This window comes from Danio aesculapii, chromosome 10, assembly GCF_903798145.1.
Source record: "Danio aesculapii chromosome 10, fDanAes4.1, whole genome shotgun sequence".
Classification (NCBI taxonomy): Eukaryota; Metazoa; Chordata; class Actinopteri; order Cypriniformes; family Danionidae; genus Danio; species Danio aesculapii.
In genome coordinates this window covers 31,635,715-31,649,734 of record NC_079444.1, presented here as the reverse complement: position 1 = coordinate 31,649,734, position 14,020 = coordinate 31,635,715, and the positions used below count along the sequence as shown (strand labels likewise).

The 14,020-nt window shown below is 31.7% G+C and overlaps 1 protein-coding gene across 1 annotated transcript; it reads left to right on the top strand.

Annotated features, from left to right (window-relative positions):
* Nucleotides 1-3,317: 3,317 nt before the first annotated feature.
* vps26bl (vacuolar protein sorting 26 homolog B, like) lies at nt 3,318-12,974 on the top strand. The gene is made up of 6 exons (XM_056466134.1): nt 3,318-3,779; nt 4,842-4,998; nt 5,516-5,680; nt 7,947-8,122; nt 8,244-8,386; nt 9,794-12,974. The coding sequence occupies exons 1-6, from the start codon at nt 3,557-3,559 to the stop codon at nt 9,917-9,919; spliced, it is 990 nt and encodes a 329-aa protein (XP_056322109.1). The 5' UTR covers nt 3,318-3,556; the 3' UTR covers nt 9,920-12,974.
* Nucleotides 12,975-14,020: the final 1,046 nt, after the last annotated feature.

Here is a 14,020-nt window from a genome sequence, read left to right as displayed (position 1 = left end):
AAAAAGCTGAAACCTGTAACCATTGACTTCCACAGGGAAAACAAATATGGAAGTTAATTGATACAGGTTGTCAGCTTTCTTCCAAAAAAATTCATATTGTGTTCAAAAGAAGAAAGAATTTCAGTCAGGTTTAGTGAAGTGTAAGTAAATGACGACAGAATTTTCAGTTTTTAGTGAATTATCCCTTTAACTCAATAGTTAAGAAGTAAATAGTTCATGTTTCAGGTTTGCAAATTAATAAGCTACCATTACCAGCAGTGGAATAGCCTATTTGTCACCGTTAACTGACTCAATCAATATTTAGTTACTGGAAAAAGCTCTAACTCATATACTGAAAAGCTTTTGGTGAAATAAAAAATATGCTGGATTGTATGAGTACTAGATTTATACGAGTAACAAATATAGATATTGGTTAAAATGGCTTGCCTTACTTTCAGTTAAACGGGATTTACAGAGGATTATGACCTGCCAGGAAAGAATTTGACCACACAGTTTAGCTTTCTATTCACCTTTTTAGTTGTCTAATATCAAATAATCAGTTTAATATATTTTGTTAATAGGCTTTAAAAAGCGGCCCTTTTATCAAGATTTAGAAGGCCGAGTGCACTTGAATTTAAAAACCATTTGGCACTTAATCTGCCTGTCAAACAGTCTATATATCTCGTTGGACCCGGCTTCCTTAGTTTGTACGATGATGCTTTATGTTTTAAGCATACAGTGACGTGTGTGGCAAAGATATGTTAGTATTTGTGCTGACAAAATTATGCTCACTAGAGGGAGACATTACACATTAAATTCAGTGACACCAAAGCCAAAAAGATGTCAATAAAACCTAGTTTTACCAGTTTTAACACAGAAATATACAGTAGGTCACAAGTGAACAAAAATATCTAACTAATATAACTATTTGCACCTGAATTTGAAAATGGGTTGGTCATGTCTTATTATAATTTCCTATTATTTTCTTTCCTACCTTTTTCATGAATTTACCGGTAAAGTCATTCCGGAAAATTTTCTGGATATTTACCGGTATCACTATGTGAAAGGGGCTAATATTTTAGCATTTTAAAATACACTTTCAAAAAGTATGAAGGTTTCATACTTTCTTGCCACATGGTTATATGTGAATGGTTGCAAAACAGGAATCTCATAATGACTGATGTATAATTAATATTAATGTCAAAATATTATAATATGTTAATAACATTTAGCTATTTAAAATAATTCTGTGCTTTTCAAACCAATAAAAATTTAAAGCACCAACTCCCTAAATACAATATTTTTTTTCTTATTTTTTATTGATGCATGTAACTGACAAGCATACAGGATTATATGATGATGTAACAGTCATACAAAATATAGTCAGTGATGCAGAACATACATAAAATAATATATATATATATATATATATATATATATATATATATATATATATATATATATATATATATATATACATACATACATACATACATACACACACACACACACACACACACACACACACACACACACACACACACACACCACACACACACACACAGACACATACATATATATATATATATATATATATATATATATATATATATATATATATATATATATATATATATATATATATATATATATATATATATATATATATATATATATATATATATATATATATATATAATGGGGGCTCCATCATATTTAAATTATTAGATTGTCCAGATTATTTTTTTCATATTCTTTTCATTATTATGGATGTTTTTATAGCCTTCTTGTTTCTTGTAATTGAGGTCAAAGAATTTTAAAATATTTTTAAATCTTTGCAGAAAAAATTAAAGGAGGGAGTACTAGACATTACTTTTGCCTCATGTATGTGAAACTTCCCAAGAAAAATGATCAACTTCAAAGCATTACCGAGTGAATCATAGCCAGTTTTACAATTTAAAAAGAGAATCATGTATTCGTCAAAGTTAATTATTTTGTAAAATGAATCAAAAACCAACCCTGAAACCTGTTTTCAAATATCATCAGAAAATTTACAAGTACAAAATAGATGTAAAAGACTTTCAGGCTCAGTGTTACAAAATAAACATTGTGGTGAAATGTCTTTTTAAAATGTATTAATAAACATATTGCAGAGATAGTACCTGTGTAATATTTTGAAATGAATTTCTTTTACCTTATTTGGGAATAAAAACGTATTACTTGTTGACCAAATATCATCTATAAAAGGTAAAGAAAAATATTGTTACCATTTCAAAATTGCTTTCGAGAAACAACTATCTTGAATAAGACATTTTCTGATATAGAAGTTATTACACTTATTATCTAAGATACTGATACCACCAAGTACAGTTTTTGGAATTTGCTTTAAGACTGAGTTATAGGTAAGATGAATTTCATTAGGTAAAGCAGTTTATTAGAGATGCTTTTCACAATCAAATTATAATCATTATGCAAAAAACTATCACTGAAGAAGAAAGAATTTCTTGATGAGTATAAATCTCCCCACTGCTATTTAGTAAATCTGAAACAAAAATAATTTCCTTGTCAAACCAATATTTTTTAAATATACTTTTGTTTTAATGCAGCACATGTAGGTACACATTTTATTATGCACGTATGTGGAGAAAAGTTATGTTTAAATTTTCCATGCTACTAATGATTGCGTATAAAAGTTTGATAATTTAATGGGAAGTTTATTACATTTGTAGTCACAAGAAAGCAAAATGTTTATTCCACCGCATTTTTCAAAGAAAAGATTTGGAATATAAAACCATAGTGAATTACTTTGGGAAAGGCAGTGTTTTATCCAATTAATAAAAAAATAAATGCATTAATAGTTGTAAAATCAAAAACATGGAGTCCACCTTTAGAAAAGCTTCTAATTAGTTTTTCTTTTTACATATTCTGTCCCATTTTTCAAATGAACTTAAATAGAGCCCTATCAATCTCTGTACACATTTTTGGATTAACATATAAGGAGAGAGAGCGTGATAGACCAGCCTTGATATTCCTTCAGCCTTAAGTAGAACACATCCATGGATAGTCAGATTCCAGCAATTAAACATAGTTTTTACTTTCTTTAAACACTTAGAAAAGTTATTTTCGACCCTTTCAGAAGAACATTTATTGATTGTAAAAACCTAAATATGTAATGGTTTGCTTGACCTTAATTCCACAAACATCTGAGACATCAGAATGATGAATTTCCCTAAATACAATCACTTCTACGTAGGCTACAGTTGCCATTTTCTTCATTTAATTTCGAACTGACGCTCAAGACTTTTATTTTGAAAACAATATGACGTGGACTACCCGGTAGTAAAATCATTTCTGAAGCTTGTGCCTGTTTTTACATAGCTGGAAAATCCTCCGCAGGTATTAATTCAGTAGCTGTATGAAGAATTAGCCCACGTTTGCTTGCAAACAGCATATTATAAAGGCGCATGCATCGCTGCAGATCGCTAGTGAAGAAGACGGGATTGTAACGTTATATTGATGTGGAATTGGACCAGGTGTTAGAATTCAAAAGCAGTCCAATCCAGCACAAGGTGTCGGGATGAGCTTCTTCAGTTTCGGACAAAGTGCTGAGATTGACATAGTTCTGAATGATGCCGAGACGAGAAAAAAGGCCGAGCACAAAACGGAGGACGGGAAAAAAGACAAGTACTTTCTGTTTTACGACGGAGAGACGGTCTCAGGGAAAGTAAACGTAACCCTGAAGACCCCGGGAAAGAGGCTCGAGCATCAGGGCATCAAAATAGAGTTTATCGGGCAAATCGGTAAGTACGAGCGATGCTTGTGACGTATTTGTTTTTAATGTGACCGCGCGACACATTTCAAGATTTGTATGTATACGTTTACAGGTATGTTGTCAAATTTGTTTCAAATAAGTAGTATGCCGACTGAAGCATCGGACATGCAGAAGTGTCACATTTCATTCAGTTAGTCTCGTGACATATGACACATTAACGATGTTTGATTCGTGAATGAATCGTTCTTTTAGGTTCGTCAGTTTGAGTGAATCGAACGAACCGGTGTTATTTTAATTCTTTCACGATTAAGACTGACTCGTTAACAAATAACAAGTATGTTTTTCTGAATTCATCCAACAACTTATCGACCTGTTGATTTTCAAAATAGTCGAACACTAGTGAGTGAGGTGAAATGTTTAATAGTCGAATAGTACAAAGGAGAACATGAAAGGTTTGTCTATGATTTGATTACATGATCTAAACACATACGTAGTTGGTATTAGTGCAGTTTTTTTGCGAATTGTGTTCAAACTATGCAGCAGTTAATGAAGAATGAACACTTTATATACAAATAAAGCATAATGAACAGATATGCAATACCGCTACATATTAAAGATTCACTGAATCGTTTCTAACCTGTTCTTTGAGACGAAATGTTCAAAAGAATCGGTTCTCTTAGACGATTCGACTCCCTAGTAAATCTCTAGTAAAATCAAAAAGATGGTATAATAGGTTCTAGTCACAAGTTATGGTGTTTCATTAAAGCGTGTTACTCTCTGTCCTAGGTTATTAAAAGTCATACATAATGTATCACAAAAAAATGTGAAAAAAATTATATGTAAAATTATTCCTCCCACTACACTTATTCTTGATAAATTCTCAAGATCTTTATGGTTTTAATCATTGTACTTTTAAAAGGAAAGTTTAAACAAAAATCAATCATCCTCATGTTTTTTCAAATGTCCAAAGCGTAAAAAGAACTGATCTCAATTGAAAGAACGCTACAAAATATGCAAACGTATTAAGAAATCATGTCAAAACTTGTGCATGCACTAATGTTGTTCTCTTGTGTAATTTATTTTCCCCTAGAATTGTACTATGACAGAGGAAACCATCATGAGTTTGTCTCGCTGGTAAAGGATTTAGCTCGGCCTGGAGAAATGGCTCAGTCTCAAACTTTTGATTTTGAGTTCACGCATGTAGAGAAACCATACGAGTCCTACACAGGCCAGAATGTAAAACTACGGTATGTGCTCCTGTCATTGTGTAGCTCAGTAGACTGTATTTGTGAGTTCCCACTAGGACACAATAGGCCATTTCAGTCTCGATATTGCAGTGCGTGCCATATAAAATAATTACGTTTATTTACTGTGCTTTTTAAAGCCTGTGATTGTGTGAGTATTTGAAGAGTTACCGTAAGAGGCTTTTACCATTTATACAATGAAGTCTACACAGTGTTATTTTACATTTGATATTTCAGTTCCATACCTGAATACTGTTAGACTCCCAAGAAATCTATAAAGCTCTTTATTTCATTTGTATATTTATTCTATTGTTTTTGCTTTAGCTTGAAATATTTTTAATTATAGTTTATACATGAAACACTTCCCTACAATGTCATCAATCTGAATGAATGAATTAATAGTGGAACTTCATATTCATGTTGCAGAAAAACTAAACATCAGAATGTAAATCTAAATATCCCACACTATTTTCTACACTTGGTTGATACCTAAAGTCCTTTCTAAATCTGTTTGTTTCAGCTATTTCCTGCGGGCGACTGTCAGCCGGAGACTGAATGACGTCTGCAAAGAGATGGACATCGTCGTGCACACACTCAGCACATATCCAGAGCTCAACTCCTCCATTAAGATGGAGGTGGGAATAGAGGACTGTCTGCACATCGAGTTTGAGTACAACAAGTCCAAGTAAGTCTAAAAAACAGCCAGAGGATTGGAGGTTTTTATTGCTTGGATCATTACATTAATATATAAAACATTTAATTAGCCAACCACTGACAGGGTTTATACGGGTGCTGGAAATCCTTAAAACATGCTTAAAATTGAATCTAGCTTTTTTAAGAGTTGACATAATTTTGGATAAAGTGCTTGAAAATGTCATTTTAGGGCCCAGTGTAAGCGAAGTAGTGATCAGGCTTTTGCTGTTATTGACCCAAAACTCTGGAACGGGCTTCCACCCCACATTAGACACGCTCCAACTCTCTGTTTTTAAAAAGCTGCTGAAATTGCATCTTTGTTCTTTAGCATTTGAGCCTTTTAATGTTGAGAGGTTTGCCTTCTGTTTTGTTTATTGTTATGTATGTGATGTAAGACTTATTTTAATTAGCATTGATTGTGTTCAATGGGCAATGTTGTGTTGTAAAGAATGTGCTATATAAATTAACTAACTAACTAATTGTGTTGCTTTTAAAATTTGTTGATACATAGGCAATAATAATTAATAATAATACTAATAAATTATAATTAACCATCTTTTTTATATTTGCACCCTTTGCTTAATCAGTTGGAGTAGACAAAATGCATGGATCTTACTGCTTCATGAGTGAACAATACATGAAATTAAAATAAATATTAACTTAAGATGAAAGATGACACATTTATATGTGAATAAATGTCATTTTAAGAGAGTAAATGACAATATTTTAATGTGAAGCTTAAAGGCAAACATGCCACAAAAATCCTTTGATTACTTTACTGTTGTTTATTATTTATTCATCATTGTTATTATAACAATAGCATTTGATATATGATTAATATTAATATTTAGATGTACAGTTGAAGTAAAAATTATTAGCCCTCCTGTGTTTATTTTTTAAATTTTTTTAAATATTTCCCAAATGTTGTTTGACAGAGCAAGACAATTTTTACTGTATTTCCTATAATTTCTTTCTTCTGGAGGAAGTCTAATTTGTTTTATTTGGGCAGTTTTAAAAACATTTTAAGGTCACTATTATTAGCCCTCTTAAGCAATATTTTTTGGAATGTCTACAGCAGTGGTCTTCAATCTTTTTATTACCGTGGACCATCAATCGTTTTCTCAGAGGATGACAAGCTGACAAAACATTGCTGTCACTCTGATGCAAGTTTTATAAATGGAAAAAAAAAAATACAAAGCACTGCTGTGTTTGTCTGAGATAATTAGTCTATTGAAATGTTTATATTTTATACAAGCTGAAGCTGATCGGTCAATTCTTGTCAAGTGGCTCACGGACGCGGAGCACTCGCGGGATTCGTTCAACAAACCACGCACCTCCATTAGAAACAACAAACTTGTGCGAACTCTAAAATACGACGTGATATGCAGACAGCCCCTAAAAGGCCGCCATCATTTGCGATCTCCAGCAGTTGATCTTTTTGCACAGACATGCTGGATTCACCTGATTTGTTGGCAAATGGGTTGCGGATCCATTCCTTGGCAGTTCAGGGTTCCTTCACTGGGTCTTTTCCCCTTAGCAAAGAAACATTCCAAAGACGACAGTTTCTTACTCATTTTGCTGCTTGTGAATTAAATTTGTGCGCTTAAGTGACCGAGATGTACGATAGAAAATACGGTCATTTTTCAAAATGAAACACTTTTCAAAATAAAAGATTGTTCAGACTCAGATAATAAATAAAATGGAAATAATTATTGATTAATTGATTATTATTGATTTCTTGTGCAGCCCGGTACCTATTGATCTGTCCATGGCCCGGTGGTTAAGGACCACTGGTCTACATAGCAAACCATCATTATACAATGACTTGCCTAATTACCATAACTCACCTAATTAACCTAGTTAAGCCTTTAAATTGCACTTTAAGCTGAATACTAGTCTCTTATTAATCTAAATATCTAGTAAAATATTATGTACTGTCATCATGGCAAAGATAAAAGAAATCAGTTATTAGAGATGAGTTATTAACACGATTAAACAGAAATTTCCGTTAAACAGAAATTGGGGAAAAAATATACAGGTAAAAGCTACTAATTCAGGAGGGCCAATAATTCTGACGTCAACTGTATGTAAATATGTAATTTGCCACAATTGTAAAGTGCTGGATAAGTTTAAAAGAGCATCTGGAAAGTATTAATTTTCCAAAATTAATAATTAAATTTTGGAAAAGGTGTGTAAGAACCCTGCACTGAAATCTTGTTTGCAATTTTCCTTGTTTCTCCCCTCCCTAAAAATGTCAGGTATCACTTGAAAGATGTGATTGTGGGAAAGATCTATTTCCTTTTGGTGCGAATTAAGATCAAACACATGGAAATCGATATTATTAAACGGGAGACGACGGGGACGGGGCCAAACGTGTACCATGAAAATGACACCATTGCAAAATATGAGATCATGGATGGAGCTCCAGTTCGAGGTATGAAACCGTTTCCTAAAACATTCCCGTGGTTTCTGTTGGATTAAAGTGAAACATATTTATTAACTGACTCAGATTTTCTGTATAGTCCAATTTTTAGCTTTGTCTCTGCTTGCTTTAGGTGAATCCATCCCTATCCGTCTTTTTCTGGCTGGATATGAAATGACGCCCACCATGAGGGATATTAATAAGAAATTCTCTGTTCGTTATTACCTGAACCTTGTACTCATTGATGAAGAGGAGAGGCGATACTTCAAACAACAGGTTGATGTTACTTTCTTCCTACTATGTTTTCTGGAATATACGTTATGATTTTTATGTGCTGAAACTAAATTTAAAATCGTTTTATCTTCTATAATGGGATTAACATTGAGGAAACAGCACACACATTAGGATGTGTCGAATGAGAGACCAGAGTATCTGTATTGTTCAATTTTTCCACACACTGCTAATTTAAATTTGTCAATAGATTAACTCATTATTTGTTTATAGTAGATGTTTTCAAAGGGATTAAATTAATAAAGACTATATCATTTATAACAAATTAAATATGAGTATATCATTTAAAATAAATAATGACACATCTGACCAAGATATACATGTTAAAATGAAAGGGAAGCATATAATTAAAAAGTATTTCATAAAAGTGCTAAATTATAAGGAATAAACTGTACTATATTGATTGAAATAGAAAAATCATTTAAAATTTTATAATTTTATGCTTGAAGCATATTTTGATTAAAAATTGCATAATCAGTTGTAAATAAATTAAAATAATGCTGTAATGTTGTTTATTGTAATATTATGCCTTAATAGAATAATATTTTAGATGCATTTAAACAAGATAATAAATAGATATTTAACTTATTCATATTAATAGTTATAATAATATTTTAGAATGCGGTCCCTTGCACAAGCTTATTAATAAGCTTACATTAATAAAATAATAATAATATTTTAGAATTGGGTCCCTTGCACAAGCTTATTAATAACAAGCTTACGTTAATAGAAATAATAGTATATTAATAATACTATTTAGAATGGGGTCTTTTGCACAAGCTTATTAATAAGCTTACATTAATAAAAATAATACAATAATAATAATAATATTTTAGAATTGGGTCCCTTGCACAAGCTTATTAATAACAAGCTTACATTAATAAAAATAATAATATTTTAAAATGGGGTTTCTTGCACAAGCTTATTAATAAAAAATATATATATATTAACAATAATATTTTAGAATAGGGTTTTTTTGCACAAGCTTATTTTACATGATGTCCACATTAGATTATTAAATGTTAGTGATTATGAAACCACTTATCGGTTTTATTTTTTCCATTCAACAGTGTGACCTTGATGCAATGCTATTTGTCAGAGGTGACTTATTTTACACAAAATATGTTGAAATAAAAAAATAACATAAAAAATGGCAACCAAAATGTATAAACGAGCAATCTATGTAAAAGAATATATATATATATATATATATATATATATATATATATATATATATATATATATATATATATATTGAATAGAAAAAAATATGGCAGGTCATTTTTGATCACTTGCTGTATGGATTTTAGGAACCTAGGGAACAGAAGGACTCTAAAACATGATAATTTTTGTGTAACAAGGTTTTTTTGTGTGTTATTTTTTGTATTTTAGGAGATTACACTATGGAGGAAGGGAGACGTAGTGAGGAAGAGCATGTCTCATCAAGCTGCCATCGCCTCTCAGCGCTTCGAGGGCTCAGAGAAAACACTTCCTCAAGCGAAAGAGGACAGCAACTAAACCTAACCACGTCAGCTCATCATCTCAAGTGTGTGTATGTGTTAGAGAAAGAGAGTGTGTGTGTGTGTGTATAGATTTAAAGAAAAAAGTGTGCTCTTAATATAGACTGGGCAGCGTAAACCTTATATTTCACATTCCTAAATATTTTAGTTTATGATCAACAAGTAGCTTTTAAAAAGGGATGAATGTGAAAAGCGAAAACACTGATTCCAAAAAAACATTCGATATTTACAAGTTCTCCCTGGCGGTTCCTCTGAGATTGTTTACTTTTATTTCTGCCACCCTGGATTTAATTCAGTCTTTATTTAAATCAAACATTTCAGACGTTCCACAGACGTTGTTGTGGATTTTTCATTATACATGCATAGCTTACAGTGTTCAGTTTAAATGCTATTTAACAAAGTCACCATTTTATGTCTTTTTTTATACAATATGCTTACCGATACATGCCTTTTTACTTTTGTTGCCATTCCCGAAGATAAATTATAAGCACTTCAGGGGTTTTGCCAATGCGATTTCAGTGTCTCTGGAGGAACCCTAAAATAGTTTAGACATTTCTCTTTAAATTGAACTAACAAACCAAATTAATTCCCCTATATATATGTAGCTGAACTGAATTGCACCTATATTTTATTTTTAAGATACGATACTTTGATACGATAACTAGCTTGCCAGTTTTTTTTTAATGTAGAAAAATAAATACAATTTAATTCAGTATTATTGCTATTGGGGTTGGTTTTGGGGAACTAAATTTATTGATGTTGTTGGTAACACTTAATAAGGTAAAAAACATTCATGAACTAACAATAGATGTATCCAAAATCACCTCCTATAATTTCAAATAGTGCACTATTATGAGGGAGCAGCCATTTGTATTGGTGTCTGAATCTATAGTGCTCTTAATTAATCCCACAATGCACCACAATTACGAATGTACAATCAATGTACATCAATGGCTAGAGAATACCCATAATACACTGTGAGATTTCATGTGGCAAATTTATCTCCGCGTCTGACCACAAGATGGCATAGACAGAGGAATCCTATTGGTAAAATTTTCAAAAATAAATTCATTTGGTAATTTTCCTTTAGCGACCTTTGATAAATCACAGACTAAGCCACAGTGGAACGAACCGCCAAATATTCCAGCATATATTTCACGCAGCAGATTCCAGCTGCAACCCAGTACTGGGAAACACCCATACACACTCACTCACACACATACACTACAGCCAATTTAGTTTATTCAATTCACCTATACCACATGTCTTTGGACTTGTGGGGGAAACCGGGAGCACCCAGAGAAAACCCCTACACCAACACAGGGAGAACATGCCAACTAACCCAGCCCGGACTCGAACCAGTGACCTTCTTGCTGTGAGGCGACAGTGCTAACCACTGAGCCAACGTTCTGTCTTTCAAAATAAATTATTTAGTTATTAAATTGACATTTGAATACATGGCAAAGTTTGCAAAGTGTTTAAAAAAACTAGCACAAGGGCTAACCAAGAAGTTTAAAAGCTAATAATTTGAGGATTGATCAACCAGCGGCTCAAACAAAATGGCATCCTTCCAGTGCACTCGAATTCTCGAATTCACTCACTCGTTTTTATTCACTACTTTGAGTGGACTAATGTATGGAATAGTGAATGAGGGTATGGGGGAGATTTCGGATACAGCCAATTAACTATTTTGATTGCATCTTTTATACATTTATTAGTCTTAATTAAATGTTTAGGTTAAATGTTGTTTTGTAGGAATATAAGTAACTTAAAGGTTGAAGTAACAAAGTCAATATTAGAATTGTTTTAAGAAACAGTTCAATTTGTTTGTTAGAAACGTTTCAACAATGTAAACAGTGTTTATTTATGATTGAACTATTTTTCTTTTTAAATGAGTTTCTTTTGGCCAGTAATAACTAACATTAACACGTGCCAGTTGTAAAAATGAAATTAATGAATGCTGTTAAAAGATGGTTCAAATTGACCAATAATAACTAACATTAGCACATGCCACTTTTAACGTAAAAATGAAGCTCAACGTTAGTTCGTTAACTATGAATAAACCTTATTGTAAAGTGTTACTAACTTGTCTTTAGCTTTTTTGAGGATTAAAGTGATAAGTTCACAAAAGTGAAAATTCTGTCATCATTTACTCACCCTTCACTTGTTCCAAACCGGTTTGAATTTCTTTATTTTGTTGAACACAAAAGAGGATATTTTGATGGAAGCTGAAAACATGTAACCATTGACTTTCATAGTAGGAAAAACTAATTCTATGGAGGTCACTGCTCTTTTCAGCTTATCTGGTGTTCAACCTAATAAAGGAACTCATGCAGGTTTTGAGCCACTTTAGTAAATACTGAGTAAATTTTCATTTTTGTGTGAATGATTTCTTTAACTCTGTTTAAGTCTTGTCATCATTTCTCTAATGCATTTGTCTTATTTTTGTTCTCGTTTTTACTGACAATGGAGATCAACTCTCATAGCAGTGCATCTTAAAGTGTGTGATCAGGATGAAAAGCAGAAGTATTAGCTCTTAGCATAATATAAGAGTTGTCTTGTTTTTGAGATTGCAGGCCCATTACAGTGGTGTTTTGTTACTGCCGTGATTATTTCGGGTGATTATCTATCCAAAAAACAAGGATAAATCTATCTGCCTTCTATGAGACTGCTATTTCACAATATTGGTCTTTTATCAGTAGTGTTTCTCGACCACCATCACTGCGTGTTTTGGATGTCTTCATTGTCTGTCACACCCATTACAGGTCTTTCAGTCTCTGCTAATGAGCTGATGATCTGAATCAGGGGTGTTTGGTTAAGGAGACATGGATATGTGCAGAGCTGGTGGTCCTCCAGGAACGTGGTTGAGAAACACTGTATTAGTATTTACTTCTAGTGCTGGTAAATGATTAATTGTGACTAACCACATACAAGATTAAAGTTGGCATTTACATATTTTTGTGTGTACTATGCTATAGGACAACTTTGATGAAAGATGATGATTTACTTTAAATGTTGACACATACACACACACACACACACACACACACACATATACATATATATATATATATATATATATATATATATATATATATATATAAATATATATATATATATATATATATATATATATATATATATATATATATATATATATATATATATATATATATATATATTATTCTAAAAAAATTTTTTAAGTATATACATCTATGTGGATGTATTTATATATACATAATACATATAAACTTTTATTTTCTTTGTGATTAGTAGGACATTTCTAGCTATTTCTGTGCAGAATTTTGTTTAAAAATCTGCGGCTTTAAGCAGAATAATTTTGGGAGTATCATAACTAAAACCTTAATATATGAAATAAAAAGTAATACCTTTTTAACTTTTATTTAATGTTTACAATGCAAATCCAATTAGATCCACTTTGTATTTGGTAAACAAATCAAGTCTTCTATATAATATATCTACTAAAAGACAGAAAATATTACTTTACAAACAGTATTGTAAATAAATAATATGAAAAAATTCATATTAGTCAATAATATTACTGAAAATTATTTAAAAAATGGAATAAATATAAATTTACACTCATTTATATAAGTAAATAAACAGATTCAATGAAGGGCTAAAAATCTGCGGAATTAATCATTAAGCAGCACTACTTCCTTCTACCTGAATCACTTAAATAGAAATAAATAATTGCGGTAGAGAATGAATATTACCTGAGATTTAGATCTGTGCTGTTTTAAAAACAATCCTGACATGCTGATCACACACTAGACTCTGAATATTGCCTTTTTTTTAACATTGCCTGTATAGGAATCTTTGCTAGTCCAGTCACAGAGGGCTAAAGCTCGTATTTCTATGTGTAAGAGACATATATATTGGCAGAAAACTCATGGCTCTATGTGCCAGACTGTGTTTACTGACTTCACTTGTATGATTTTTACAAATTAGCACTGTGTATCTTTTCAACAAGAACAAAGAACTGATTGTTTCCTAACTTTCGTTACATTTACCATCATGCAAACAAATAAAGTGCTGCTTCAAACAGCATTAGATAACCATATTTCTATATTAATAT